Source organism: Staurois parvus, unplaced genomic scaffold (assembly GCF_062004578.1).
Source record: "Staurois parvus isolate SC_StPar_1 unplaced genomic scaffold, SC_StPar_1.0 ptg000264l, whole genome shotgun sequence".
Lineage (NCBI taxonomy): Eukaryota > Metazoa > Chordata > Amphibia > Anura > Ranidae > Staurois > Staurois parvus.
In genome coordinates this window covers 5,138,589-5,154,038 of record NW_028318060.1, presented here as the reverse complement: position 1 = coordinate 5,154,038, position 15,450 = coordinate 5,138,589, and the positions used below count along the sequence as shown (strand labels likewise).

General features: G+C 38.3%; 1 protein-coding gene across 2 annotated transcripts in view; it reads right to left on the bottom strand.

Moving 5' to 3' along the window:
• The window catches only part of COL19A1 (collagen type XIX alpha 1 chain), an 895,475-nt gene that overhangs the window by 275,829 nt on the left and 604,196 nt on the right, over positions 1 to 15,450 (bottom strand). For both annotated transcript variants that reach the window (XM_089681326.1, XM_089681327.1), the window contains exons 21-25: positions 9,506 to 9,541; positions 8,676 to 8,711; positions 6,810 to 6,863; positions 6,407 to 6,460; positions 5,094 to 5,147 (exon numbers count right to left, since the gene is read on the bottom strand). In XM_089681326.1, coding sequence (XP_089537452.1) covers positions 5,094 to 5,147; positions 6,407 to 6,460; positions 6,810 to 6,863; positions 8,676 to 8,711; positions 9,506 to 9,541 — 234 coding nt within the window. The remainder of the gene's footprint in view (positions 1 to 5,093; positions 5,148 to 6,406; positions 6,461 to 6,809; positions 6,864 to 8,675; positions 8,712 to 9,505; positions 9,542 to 15,450) is intronic.

The following is a 15,450-nucleotide window of genomic DNA, read 5'->3' as shown; positions in this document are numbered from 1 at the left end:
ATAACATAAAACAAACAAAACATCTGCTTGTCCAAGCCACTAACTAAACTCAAATCAGCTCCTAGTTAACAGGGTGCTCCCTAATGGATTCTGCAAAACAAACTGGAAATATATATATTTTTTTTTTAATGGAATCAGTCAGTCTCTTCAGACAACAACATACTTTCACATCAGAGAGAGAGAGAGGGCATGAGAAAGTCTTGAGCATCAGTCAGCATGCGTATATAAAGGCCTGTGATAAGCTGAGACTGATATTAAGGTCCAGCTACAATGTCAGTTGTGGAACTACTAGCAATGGAGAATTTGTCCCACCTAATGCTCTACAAAGTCTCAGGGCTTTAGTTTTCAAGACAGACCATACTAAGATTCTGAAAATAAGAAAGTTCATTATCTCCACATCAGCCATAAACTTTGGAGTCCCTCACCATTTCTATGTGAGAAACGGAGGTGACACATACATATCATCCACAATTTGGCCAGCTGAGGCTTCAAACTCCCTCCCTCTCTGCTCAGACACATGGGAAGGAGCCCATTTAGCTAATATACAGTGGATGTGTGAAAGACCATCAGAAATCCATTGCTGAGTCCCTGACCTGTGTTCTACAGAAAATGTAAAGTCTTGAAGAGTCAGAAACCATCTTGTGACCCTTTCATTGTTCCTTTTGCTCCAAACCATCCAATGTAGAGGGGGATGGTCTGTAATCAATTAGAACTATCTGCCCATAAGGTAATACCTTAATGGCTCCAGGGCCTACTTTATGGCCAGACACATCCTATCCACTAATGAATAGTTTCTCTCTGCAGAAGTTAGTTTCTAACAGAGGTGTGCTTCTGGATATTCTTTGCCATTAATTTCCTGGAATAAGACTGCTTCCAGTCAAATAGCTTTCCTGGTCTGGTATTAAAGGCAGGAAAGGGAAAGAACCCTCCCCACCTCCTGAACAACACCAGACCACATGCTCTTAACATAGGGTGGTACCCATGTTGATGAGGGCAAGGGTCTCTTCCATGCAACCCAGCCTGGTGGTTGTGAGGGTTTGCAGGCAGGGGGCTTAATTAACTCTGGAAACATCCTTTAACAATAATGGTGCACCCAATATAAATAAAGACAGACACAGTTTTGACCTTTAAAAGTCTTTTATTAAAAAAAGTCTCACTATGTAAATCCACCATAAATCACATTATCCAGCTATGCAGATTCACGTCAATCAGAATGCCAGGATTGAGGGCATGTGGTCTGTTATGGTTTGGGGGTGGGGTCACATGCTCCTCCCTTTCTTGGCAAGTCAAGCTGTATGCTTGAGTAAGGGTCTGGTGTAGGTTTTCTTTTTTTGGGGGGGCCAGACCTCACACTTTTTTTGTTTGAACTTCCCCGTTAAAATCCTCTTCAGACCTAAAGGTCTGGTATAAATTAGGGGCTGACCCCTGCCTTTTTTATGTGGGTGATTCCCATTAACATCTATATCAGATCCTCATTTAGGTTAAGAGTCTGGTATAGATTAAGCACTTCCCACCCACCCGTCCACCTGCAATTTACTGCGGACAGGCGAGAAGCTGCAGGCAAAGCTACGTACCAGTACGTCACTTTGCTCTTCCAAGTTTAGACCGCGCATACGTGCCCCCCCACCGCTCACCCTCACTGTCATTTGTTGTAGGAGGTGTATGTCAGCAGGTCTCGGCCAGTGATTTTGGCCAGGACTCTGTCGATCTCCTACAGCAAATGGAGATACAGGGCTGTTCCTGTATTTGTAAATACAGGCACGGGATCTAGCTGGTTCTTCTCTCCCTGGAACCATTTAGTCCAGAGAGAGAAGAAAGACATCACATGTGAGTAAAAGCAGCACACTGCACCCACACACATTAGATAGAGACCTTTTAACCCCTTGATTGCCACATTTAACCATTTGATTGCCCCCTGTCACCCTGCCAGTGCCGTTAGTACAGTGCCAGTGTACAGTATTTTTTGCTGATCACTGTATTAGAACCACTAGCGATGTCAGATAGCGTCAGGGTCAGTTAGCGTCCCTCCCAGCTGGGGTCAGCTAGCGTCAGATTGCCCACACACTATCACACTCACACTATAGGCCGCTGATCATCACGACTACTAGTATAGTGTTTGTACGGATCAATATATTGATCACGAACAAAACTATACTAGTGCCCCCTTAGTATTAGTGTCCCCAAAAATGCAGTGTTAGCAGGATCATCCCTGTTCTCTGACAGCACTAGCATTTAGCCCCAACGCTCCCCCCCCCCAACAAGAAGTACAGTGTCAGTATAATTTCTGATCACTTTCACCTGTAATACATTGCACACAAAACAGCAGTGTTCACAGAATCAGGCCTGATCTTTGCTAGCACTTGCCGGTATTTTATTTGTGGCGGTTCAAGCAGCCAGGTGCTCTTTTTCCCTTGACTCGCACTAGGTACCTGTAAATTTTTAGTCCAAAATGGCCAATGAAAGGTACACTAGTAAAGAGGCCTACAGGATTCTGAGCATGTCAGGTGAGAGCAATGGGGAAGACTCCCTGACACAATCAGCCTCAGAATACGAAACTGTAGACAGCAGAGGCACCCTGACAGGTAGCTCTGACGATGGAGAAGAGGTCCCTGTTAAGATCAGGCATAGCCGACCCCATGAAGCCAAAGTGCTAGGATCGCATGACTTGTCTCATATGCAGCAGAGTGCCAATACTAGTGCCACACTACTTTTTGGTGAACTGGCGAGCACCAATGGCCTAGTATATCTTGGTCTTGGTCCAGCACTGCAGTATCACTTGGTAACATGGCGAGTCCCATAAGTACAGCACAAGCTGGTGCGGTGGCGAGCACGAGTAGTGTCCCACAGCCACCAAGAATTCGCACATGAATAGAGCCCCTAGTGTGCAAATCCTGATTGGCAGCCTACAGATTCTGCAGCACCCGTACTTTCCCCACCCCACTTTCGCCGCAAACCCGCCGCAAACCCAAATTCAAACCTTGCCAGACCATTCACATGGAAACACATTACGGTTTCTGAATTTAAAACTTTTTTGGGTCTAACCCTCAACATGGGCATTACAAAACAGAATGAGTTGCGGTTGTATTGGTCCGCAGACCTGATTCATCATATGTCTGTGTTCTCTGTTGCCATGACCAGGCATAGATAGGAGATGATAATGCGCTTCATGCATTTCAGTGATAACATATGTCATGTAAAAAAAATAAAATTAATTAAAATAAAGAAAAAAAAGGCCCCCCCATATTTTGACCCTGTTCCAGTATGTAAATAGCGGTTGCACCATGAATGTAAGGTATCGCCGCGAATGTCAGATCAAGGGCAGTAATTCTAGTACTAGACCCCCTCTGTAAATCTAAAATGGTAGCTTTTAAAGGCTTTTAAAGCATTGCCTATAGATATTAAAAATGTATACCGTTTGTCGCCATTACACGGGGCATGCACAGTTTTAAAGCATGTCATGTTTGGTATCTTGGCATACCATCATCTTTCATATTTTACAAAATAATTGGCCAATGTATTGTGTTTTTGTGCATTAAAAGTGACAAAAATTTATTTTTTTTAAAAAAATTGCACTTGAAAAATCGCTGCGCGAGTACTATGTGACATAAAAAATTGAAGCACCCACCCTTTTATTTACTAGAGTGTCTGCTTTAAAAAAATATAATGTTTGGGGGTTCAAAGTAATTTCCTAGCAAAAAAAGTGTCAGAAAAGGCTTGGTCTTCAGGTGGTTAGAAGAGTGGCATAAACTTCTAATGCTGGGCATAAAATGCCCCCACCCCCCAAAATGACCCTTTTTTGGAAAGTAGACACCCTAAACTATTTGCTGAGAGGCATGTTGGGTCAATAGAGGAATTTATCTATTTACCATACGTTTTTGGAAAATGACAAAAAAAATAGAGAAAGCTCTATTTGTGAGAAAAAAGGACATACATTTTGTTTGGGTACAGCATTGCATGACTGTGCAATTACCAGTTGAAGTAGTGCAGCACTGTATAGAAAAAGAGGCCTGGTTAGGAAGGGGGGTAAATCCTCAGGAGTGCAAGAGGTAGGGATTCCCTGACCTCTTTGTTTACAAACAGAAAAAAGCCACTGGAAGCTGTCATTTTATTGGGTACTTAAACACACTTTTTTTCCTTTGGAAATGTCAGTGTTGTTGTAGTAGGTTGTATACAGCATACAGATGCACCACATGTTAAAGGCATTTTTCAAGAATGTTTTTTTAATAGAATTTTAACATTTTAATATTTGACTTAAAGCCTCACTAAATCACTGCTCCCTACCAATGTTTTTTTAAAAAAAAAGTCCTCCAATGCCATTTGTTTGAAAATCTCTAGCATATTAGCCTAAAAAATGGCCAATACTATATTTCTATTTTTTAACATTCCGCTCCCATTGACTTCAAGAGGGTTCGGTTTCGGCACCCAAAATTTAGTCTTGTTTTCTGAACTTGCCCCAAACTAAACTCAGGAACATGCCCAAACTGAACCCAGGAAGCAGGGCATCCTTTTCTGTTCTAAGAGTCACATTTGTATTTAAGTATGTGCTTATATTCCTTTTAATTGTATTTTTCTGAAATTAGCATTGCAATTGCATTTGATTTGTTTCCTTTGGAACATTTTTACCATTTTTTGGCTCTCTTGCAGGTCACATGAAAGGATGATTTGTAATGTACCTAGCATTAGACTTTTTTAGAATGTTGGCTGTGAAGGTGTATTGTTTATGTGCTGCTGCTTGTCTTCTGGTAGCTGAGAAGGAAATAGGCCCTGAGGGTTCTGCGTCATGGTGGGGTATACCACATGGTAAAAATTTACAGATCGAGGCTTACTCTGGCTTAAAAAAATTAAATGTGTCCACTTTGGGTTGTACCATATATACATTTGCCTAATTATTTTTGTGTACTGTAATCCTTGTTATGGATTAGTAACAGTGCCCAGCACATATATGACTTATTATTTTTTTAAAGAAATGTATCACATAGCAAGTACTTATTTATAAAAATTACTCATAAATGTGTAAACTTCAAATAAGACACATATGTTAGAAACTGTCTTTCTAAAAATTACAGTTAAGAAAAAAGATTTAAAAAAATTACCTTCTCCCCCTTACTGCCCTGTTTTCCTGGGATGCCATTTTCTCCAGGTAATCCCTGTTACATAAAAAGAGAACATTAGAACACCTTGAAATAGAAACAAACTATTTGATTCATTACATTAATCCTATTCTATATTGTGCATTTCCCAAAAAAACATTTATTAAATGTTGGTTGACTTTTATAAAGTGAATAAACAAAGCAAAACAAAACCAATATTGTTCACCCTCTCAAACCACCCTAACATTTTAAGTCCACTTTAAGAAGGGACAACTAAAGACTGAGAATTTCAGTCAGGTCATTACACACTATGGGATAAAGCATGCAACCGAATCTCCACAGCCAGATTTTGTCAGTTAAAAAGATTCTGTCTTAGTTTCTATCAATAGCTGTCCCAGCAATGGTTGTTATGAAGTGCAATAAGAATAATATAACTGGAGAAGTACAATAGTTTTAATCTTCATAATGGCTACCACGGAAAAGAGACATATAATATATAATAGTATAGTTAAAAAAAGAAAATGAAAAAAGACATAAGCCTGTCATGGCCAACTCATATTAAGAAACTAAAACTCTCCTGAGCTTACTGATTGTGTAGATAAACCTTTTTTGCTAAATAATAAGCATATTTTCTCATGCTTCTGTCAGTTGAGATCTAGAGAAGGATTTTTAAACCAACAAAGTAGCAAGGACAATTTGTTCAATTCTTTGTCATCTAATAATTCTATACATAATAAAGTCTCTTCTGTGGTGTTCTACCTGATAGATTTCTCCAAAAATAACATTCACTGGTCCTCAGATGGAGAAAGTGAAACATTCAGCCTTACTCAATAATTCCAATAAGATGCGCAACACATATTAGTTTGTAGCACTCAATCAGCAACCATCAGTCTTGGTCAATAAAGAATGTTCATAGAAGCTAATTAGTAGGTACAGAAGGTCACAGTTGTCAATCAGAATACATCTTGTACTTGTCTGATTTCAATAAAGTTGATGCTGACTGGGCGCTATGCATTCCTTGACATAGAATCAAGCGTTTAGGAAAAGTAACTCTGTTTTAAATAATACATGATGGTACATATCCTAAAATAAGTCTATGTATTTGGGATTTTGTACATCTTATTACTATGTTAAGATATATATTGATTAATTGAACAAATAAGGTTGTAAATGATACAAGATTATTTTTTAACATTTAAAAAAAAAAAATTACCTTCCATACAGATCTGTTAAGCTCTGTTATAATCAAAACATATATTTACACAATTGTTCAAATGCTAAAAACATTTTATGCTATTTCAGTAAGCTAAGCATACCACTCCTCCTGGTGTGCCTTGTTGCCCGACCGATCCAGGTTCCCCTTTTTCTCCCTAAAAACATTGTAAAGAAAATCCACAGTTAATAAAGACATGCTATAAAAAATTAACACAGGATTCAATAACCACCTTGTAGAGGCAGTGCCAAAAGACCACAATATCCTTCTCTATTTCACAATATTTGAGAAAGCAAAGTACCACTTACACAACTGTCTGCCTTATTTTTTACAATACTTTCATATAACCTGTTGTCTGTATGTCTAATGTATCTGTTATTCATACCCAATTCTCAGATCTGTTAAAGTAACATATATGCATTTTCTCATTGGAAAAAGGAGTGCAGATGACCTATATGTTGTTCAGTGGTAATTTCTGCCAAACAAAGTATAATCAAGAATATTACCTGTGGACCTGGAGCTCCTGCAAATCCTGGCAATCCTGGATGTCCTGGCTCACCCTAAAATGAAACTGACACAGTCAAATATAAATCAGAAAATTTAAATCTAATCTTCTAATGTAGTAGAGTGCCTATTTTCTCATCATACTCAGATGTAGTCACAGGCCCCTTTTCCTCATTTTCCCTCAACTCCATTGGTTTCTGGACATGCACAGAGGGTATACATTCCACTCTCAGGATCTCAGGGAGTCCAGATCTGATGAAACAGAGGTACCTGGGCACTTGTTCTGTAGCCAGGTGAGTGGCCCTCCACTCTCTGTGTCAGGCAGCTGGGCTGTTGCCTAATAGCAAGTAGCTTCTCCAGAAGATCCAGCTAATGTGGAGAGCTCCTCCCTAATTATTTCCAGAGTATTCCATTGGGGTGGCCTTTGTCCTTTGACCTTAGAGAATGCTGTCTATAAGGATAACTGCAAATAGCTGTGTTCTGAAATTCTCAGCTTGATTCTCTGTTATAGTCTTTTGGAAACAATGCTGTTTGACTTGTTACCTTGATTTAGTCACAGAGACATTGATGGGAAGAGCCCATGTCTGTACAGCTTTCATTATTCTGCAGTGTATGCATTCTTTTTGGCCATCCTAAACCCATTTGGAATGATTCCTTCTACCTGAATACCTGTTTAGTAAACTGTTTGTAATATTCAAAGAGGTGATGGCAATAATGATTTTGTGAGTAGTATAGTTTCAAATACCAAGAGAATTAAAATGTGAGAATTGTAGATGTTAGGATTTTTTTTATCAATTATCTGTGATTCAAAAATATACTCAACTTGTCTAATTTAATTTAACAATTCCCCTCTGGGACCTTTTAATGAGGACCGAAAAGATTTTTATAATTTTTTAAATTTAAATTATTATTATTGTTAGTAGCAATCAAGAAATTAACAATATTTGGATATACTCGTACATGGAGCTTGCAAGGAAAAGCAGATTGCTTTGGTACCAGGCATATAATGTTTGATGTCAGCTGTTTCCTTCCATGCCTACGACTGTTGTACAAATCGTTTACAAAAACAGTTGAAAACAGTTTAATTAGATTTTTCCAGATTTCTTAAAATCTTCATTAGTTCACATACTTGTAATGATCTCAAGCAACTTAACTAATAAAATTTTGATGGAAGTTGGAAGGGCGGAGTACAGCTGTTTTCCTTGTACATACATTCTGTTTGGGGAGTAAGGATAAGTCTAGCACTCATGGATCAAAGACATTTGTTTGAAAAGTGGGTACTTAAGTATGCACCCAGCTATTAAAACTAACCTTAAAAAATATGCTGTTTTCAGCATAATATAATACAAATATATTTGCATTCAATATTTTTGGAACGTATATAGAAACTGGTTCAGTTAGATGCCCCCAACTCTACTTGTGGGTACAATTATGGCCCTTGACTCCTTTTAAGTTGGACACCACTGCCATAAATATTAATGCTTTCTTTGCTGACTTCAATTAACTCTACAGTCAGGTTGCAGGTGGTACAGCCACCTCTGAGTAAAACTGTACATGAAGTAAGCCAATGCCTGTTTGTATTTTCCATCCCACTGCTCACACAATGGTGCCCACAGCAGAAGGTGTATATCAGCATGAGCCTATATGAGCCTGTAGGCAGGACCAGTAGTTGAATACTGTATATTCCCTGAGGTCATTTATCTGTTTTCTCAAAGTTGCCCATGTAAAATGCCTTGAAGATGTACAAATTAAAATTAAGTCTGCCATATGGAATACATGTAATACAAGGGCCACCCACTGTTCCCATCGCCTTAGGGAATGACTCAACAATACTGCTTGAAAAAAAGATCAGCTTTTCAATAAATTACCTTCACTCCTTGTTCTCCTTTAGTTCCAGTCACTCCCTAAAAAAAAGTAAAATATTAATTATATTCTAAGCAGTTTAACTCCGCAAACTTTGCAAACACTTTCAATAATTGCATCAAGATCTAAGAAATTGTACAGGATAAACCGCAAATCACATTAAGCTTTAATATAAAATACAGGGAAAGAAACAATGATTGTAAAAGGAAAATGTATGCCTTTTTATTTGATACATACTATTAATTTTGTAAAATGAAAACACGTTAGGCTATGCCATGTGAACAAGAAATGGCTTTAAATCTTTAAAAATTTCAATCTGAAAAGTACATATTTAACTACTGACACCAACGATAATGTTTTGAAAAATGAAGCCTATTTGTCTACAGTTTTGCACAATCAGTGTCTATATCAATCATCATGAGGCTATTACAATAAATCATTCAGCCTGTATTTTTTATTTCCATTTTATACATTTCACATAATAATAATATTGAAGATGTCAGATGATCTCATTGATTTCTACAGTACCTTGATAGGTTATATAGAAAAGGATTTGTAGCCTTTTGTGTAGGATGGTTTAAATAGTTTGTGCAGTTGATATTGATAATCCCATAATCAAAATGATTTCTTAATAATGTTACCCACATAAAAACTTGCATCAGGGCAGGCTTCTTGAAATGTCTGAAAATATATTGAACAGCCAACTCAAGCAACTTAGGCATTTGGAGACTGGCTCAATTTTGTGCTCTTTTAATGAATCAAAGATGTTAATATTATTTGCCAGCATAATAATAATGGTTTCTCTTAGCAACATAAGTATCCTAAAGATACTCACAAGGTCACCTTTTTCACTCTTTGTGTCAGAACTGACCTAAAAGACACAAATGATGATAGTTTACATAAATGTGACAGAATAGTTACAGGATAGTCTTAATATATACACATACACGTACATGAGCCCCATTGCCATGGCTTTTTTTTAAGTTTTTATTTGGTAATGCTTTTCATGGGTATACAGCTAAGTAAGAAGCTCCATATGCATTGCTAGTGGTACAGAAGTAGAGGTTGCAAATAGGGGGAGTGAGTTTGGCTACTGTAGCTACCCTGCAATTCATGAATATGTTCACCTATCAGGGAGTATTTAAAATAACTCAGATACAATTGTGAGAATTACTCTTAACAAACAAGGTTTCAACAAGATTACTGATAACAGTAAAAGGAGTGGATGAAGTAAAAAGGAAAATCACCTTTTTTAACACTTTTTACATTTGAATTTGTATAGCAGCTATCAGTACAGTATGGGTAGTGACTTAGTATTTGAGTATTTTTATATAAAAAATACTTCTATGATAGATAATCACTACAAAATGGTGATTCATTTATTAAACATTTTGATTAAAAGATATTTTTTCTATGTCATGTCTTTGCCTATTTCTATAGTTAATTATTGTATTGCTCAATCACTTCAAGAAGTATAGGGTTTATCTGTTTTATTAGAAGAGATGGTGGCGTAAATGAACCAGAAATTAAATAATTTGTTACAAACTAAAAGTGCCAGGTGTTTAATTGTCTTAATCTGTGTTTTTTTACTCCTCAACAAGGGAATGCTTTTAGTATCCATTTCTTTGAATGTATAGAAGAGTCTAAAGAAAGCAATGCACTGCATGTATTGCACAACAGTGCTGGAGTCTGCATGGCTATAAACATTACAAAAATGCAGTAGCACAAATTTGCATATCTTATTTCAACTAGTATATCTTTTTTGACATTAAAACCACCATCACACGTCATCAAACAAATCAAAATATAGTAAGTTTATAGTGTATCTATTTTACTACACTTTGCTTTCCTATTGACAACATTAAGCACTGAAATTTAAATATACCATATATCCCTATTTGAATATGTATAAAGAAATATTTACATTATAACCCAAGTCACATATCCTTAAACAAAGTATGTAAAGCTTAAACCTGCGGTGTCCTTAATATTTTTGGTTTTGTAAAACACTTTATGTTGGTTCCACCAGCAGTAAATTAATGATGTTATTGCACTTTGGTATGAATGCATCCTAGCTGTATTCATTAGTGACAATCCAATTTGCTGAAATGTGATTAATTGCTCTGGGATAAAGCTCACTTGTCTTCTTTGTACTACAGCATACAACCAGTCCCTTATTTTTAACATTGATTATAAATGTCTATTTTCTTTGCAGACATAGATTTTAACAAAAATCTTTATTATCAAATACACAACAACCATATTAATCCCTTCATGCCTAAGGGTAAAATAAATCTAAATGCCTAAGCACAATTTTGCAACATTCACATGTGTTAGTAAAACCGTACATATCATCACAACTACTTTGTACATCCAGGTGAATTATACCTTGTTTTTTTCAGGACAAATTGGGATTTCATTTGGTGGTAAATGGTTAATAGATATCTCCTGTTTTTTTTTATTATCAAAGGAAAACTGGCCCAAAATAGTAAAAAAAAAATAATCTTTTTTAGTTAGCTGTGTGCTTCTTGTTACGACCATAACCTACCACCAAAGAACAACCCAAAATAAATTCTCCAGCTCTTGCCGATCGCAGCAATACCATATATGTGTATGTTATCTGTTGTTTATTATTATTATTATTATATCGAGTTTATATAGCGCCAAAGGGTTTGCTCAGCACTGTACAATAGAGGGGGGGACAATACATGAAACAGTACAGTAACAACAAACAGCACACAAGGGGTAAGAGGGCCCTACTCTTTTGAGCTTACAATCTAGGAGGGAGGGGAGGAGGAAATGGCTGTGGGGGATGGAGTGGTAGGAGGAGGGAAGGGCAGCGGCTGTTAGGTGAGGGTGGGGTAGGCTTCCCTGAAGAGGTGGGTTTTAAGGGAGCGCCTGAAGGTGAGGAGGGAAGGTGACAGTCTGATGGATTGGGGTAGTGAGTTCCAGAGGATGGGGGAGGACCTGGAGAAGTCTTGCAGTCGTGCGTGGGAGGAGGAGACCAGGGAGCAAGATAGAAGGAGGTCCTGTGAAGAGCGAAGGGTACGGGTAGGGTGGTACCTGGGAATCAGGTCGGTGAGGTAGTTAGGGGCAGTGTTGTGAATGGCCTTATAGGTCAGAGTGAGCAGTTTGAATTTAATGCGTTGGGCAATGGGGAGCCAGTGGAGGGATAGGCAGAGGGGGGTGGCAGATGTGGAGCGGCTGGTGAGGTGGATGAGTCTGGCCGCTGAGTTCAGGATGGTCTGAAGCGGGGAGAGTTTGCACTGGGGTAGGCCGGTGAGGAGGGAGTTGCAGTAGTCAAGGCGTGAGATAATCAGGGAGTGTACGAGTAGTTTAGTGGTGTCTGGGGTAAGGAAGGAGCGTATCTTGGCGATGTTTATACCCATAGGACAGCCAAGAAACAATAGTGCGCATTTTGTTTTTGTCTTTTTTTTTACCTAAAAACACACTGGCATTGACATTGACACCGACACCAATTTTTTTTAAATCCTGACCTTTTGACCTTGATATTTAACCCTGACCTTGACCCAAACACTAACCCTGGCACTGAACTAGATCAAACCTTGATCTAGGTATTCTTTCTTTATTTTTTATTTTATTTTTTAATATATATATACAGTTGTGACCAAAATTATTCAACCCCCAATGCTGTAAAGGGGTTTAGGGACTATAGTGTACATTTGGAATTGTATTCAGAATCAAATCCTACAAGGACGTTGTAACTACCCAAATGCAACTAAAATGACATCAATTGTTTATGTAATACAGTAGTAAATGGTTCTTATGTGGTTTCTTCATTGCCACAATTATTCAACCCCTTAAAGACTACCACTCTGAAGAACAGAGGTTCATACAGGTGCTTTCCATCAGGTATTGAAAACACCTGTGGATGTCACCGAGCAGCAATCAAGCATAATAAGCACCAATTAGGCAGCTTTAAAATGACTGTGATACTCAGCTCCTTCTAGACATTTACTGGTGTGGTTACAAACATGGTGAAGGCAAGAGAATGGTCCAGGAAGACAAGAGAAGAGGTGATTTCTCTTCACAGGAAGGGCAATGGCTATAAGAAGATTGCAAAGATGTTAAACATACCAAGAGACACCTTAGGAAGCATCATTCGCAAATTCAAGGCAAAGGGCACTGTTGAAACGCTACCTGGTCGTGGCAGAAAGAAGATGCTGACTTCGACTGCTGTGCGCTACCTGAAGCGTAGAGTGGAGAGAAGTCCCCGTGTGACTGCTGAGGAACTGAGAAAAGATTTGTCAGATGTGGGTACAGAAGTTTCAGCCCAGACAATAAGACGCACACTGCGTAATGAAGGCCTCCGTGCCAGAACTCCCAGGCGTACCCCCTTGCTGTCTCCAAAGAATAAGAAGAGTCGACTGCAGTATGCCAAAAGCCATGTGGACAAACCACAAAAGTTGTGGGATAGTGTTCTGTGGACTGATGAAACAAAATTAGAACTGTTTGGGCCCATGGATCAACGCTATGTTTGGAGGAGGAAGAACAAGGCCTATGATGAAAAGAACACCTTGCCTACTGTGAAGCATGGTGGAGGGTCAATCATGCTTTGGGGCTGTTTTGCTTCTGCAGGTACAGGGAAGCTTCAGCGTGTGCAAGGTACCATGAATTCTCTTCAGTACCAGGAGATATTGGATGGAAACGTGATGCAGTCCGTCACACACCTGAGGCTTGGGAGACGTTGGACCTTTCAACAGGACAATGATCCCAAGCATACCTCCAAGTCCACTAGAGCATGGTTGCAGAGGAAAGGCTGGAACATTTTGGAGTGGCCATCGCAGTCACCAGACTTAAATCCGATTGAGAACCTCTGGTGGGACTTAAAGAAAGCAGTTGCAGTGCGCAAGCCTAAGAATGTGACTGAACTGGAGGCCTTTGCCCATGAAGAATGGGCGAAGATACCCGTAGATCGCTGCAAGACACTTGTGTCAAGCTATGCTTCACGTTTAAAAGCTGTTATAACTGTAAAAGGATGCTGTACTAAGTACTAAGATTGAATGTCACTTGGGGGTTGAATAAAACTGATAATGCTGTGAGCACAGAAAAGACATTTGTGGTTATTTCATTATAACTGTTATGTTATATTTGTCTGACCTACAAGTGCCTCTTTAATGTAAATGTAAGCAAGATGACTGAATGATCAAAAGCAATGTCAAACTGGCCAAAACACTCAATTTCAGTGGGGGTTGAATAATTTTGGTCACAACTGTATATATATATATATATATATATTTATTTATTTATTTATTTATTTTTTACCAAACTTTTTTCCCCTCTATGCCAGGAGTTAGAGATATGAAATGTATCTCTCTCATCCAATCATAAAGAGAGAAAAAAACAAGGGGTCACTCTGTACAGTGACTGATAACTGTGATAGCCAATCAGAGGCTATCTCAGTGATCATGTGACCTGGAATCTGGAGTCCTGGGTCCCGATCATTAGAACGGGACCCAGTGCTCTCAGTGACACCGTGGTCTTTGTGCTGGGAGTGCGCCATGCGGCGTGCTTCCAGCACAAAGACAGGTACACAAATATGTGGCCCCACAGAAAAAATCCCAGTTCTGTGAGGCCGCATATTTGTGTTACGTTGGCGTCAAGGGGTTAAAACTACTGTCACATAAGGTCATGTTATTCATTATATGTGCTTTTTAGAGAGTAAATTGGCCGGTTAGAGAGTCCACTAAGGACTCTGAGGTGCAGTATGCTCTTTGTTCAATGCAAAAAAAAGTTTTCAACTGTTGATTGAAATTCACAGCAATGCAGACCTGCTAAGCTTCGCAAATTTTGTAATTATTATGCAATGATATAGCTAAGGGGACCAATCCACTCTGTGCCTCTAAATAAGCCTGACCATAGAACTGGATAGTAAACCAGATAAAACCATTTTAAACAGAAGAGATCTCAATAATACGCTTTGAGATTTCATGCCAATTGGAAATTGCATGAAATATAGACAGGCTTAACATATCACTACTGCCAACATGGAGGTCCCATTGTGGCTGTAATCACAGGACTGGCACTATACTTCAGCAGTCATTCCAGCCAGCTTTGTATTTAATCTACCATTCCCTATTAGTTAAAAACATTCTTCTCATTTCTACATCTAACTTTGCTGCAATAGATACTTTAGTTTTGATTTAATTTTTCATTAAACTAGTAATAATTTTCAGATAGAAATACCACTACAAATACAATATAGGTAATTAATTTTAAATTGATTAGCATAAAGTGGTAAATGAATTGAAGCACACAGAATATCTAGATTTCACAGTCTATAGTTATAGTCAGCTTTAGGTTGCAACCTGTGCAAAAATTTACTTTTATATACTATTATACTATATATGTTTTTGGCATGATTCCTTGTATTGCACTAATATCTATATTGTTGCTTTTATCTACATCAGATTGAGTTTTTTTGTAAGCATGCCTTATACATTAATGGTAAATTTATGTGTATACTGTATGTTTGTAATAGAAGCCATAGTTCCTAGTTAACATTGGAGTTAAACTTTTCTATGAGAGGAAAAGATAACCACATGCAAAACCTATCATGATGTGTTGCAACAGTTAGTGGGTGTATCCAATTAGTGTACCAATTAGTAGAGAATCTGGTGGACATGTTTAAAGGATTCATATTATTGAGACTTAGTTCTCCAACTGTATAATCTATTTATACTTGTGTGTTACTGATGCTTACATGTTACATAGACCTTGGTATGTGGTGTTTTGTGCCTGTATGCCTATGATGAAAAA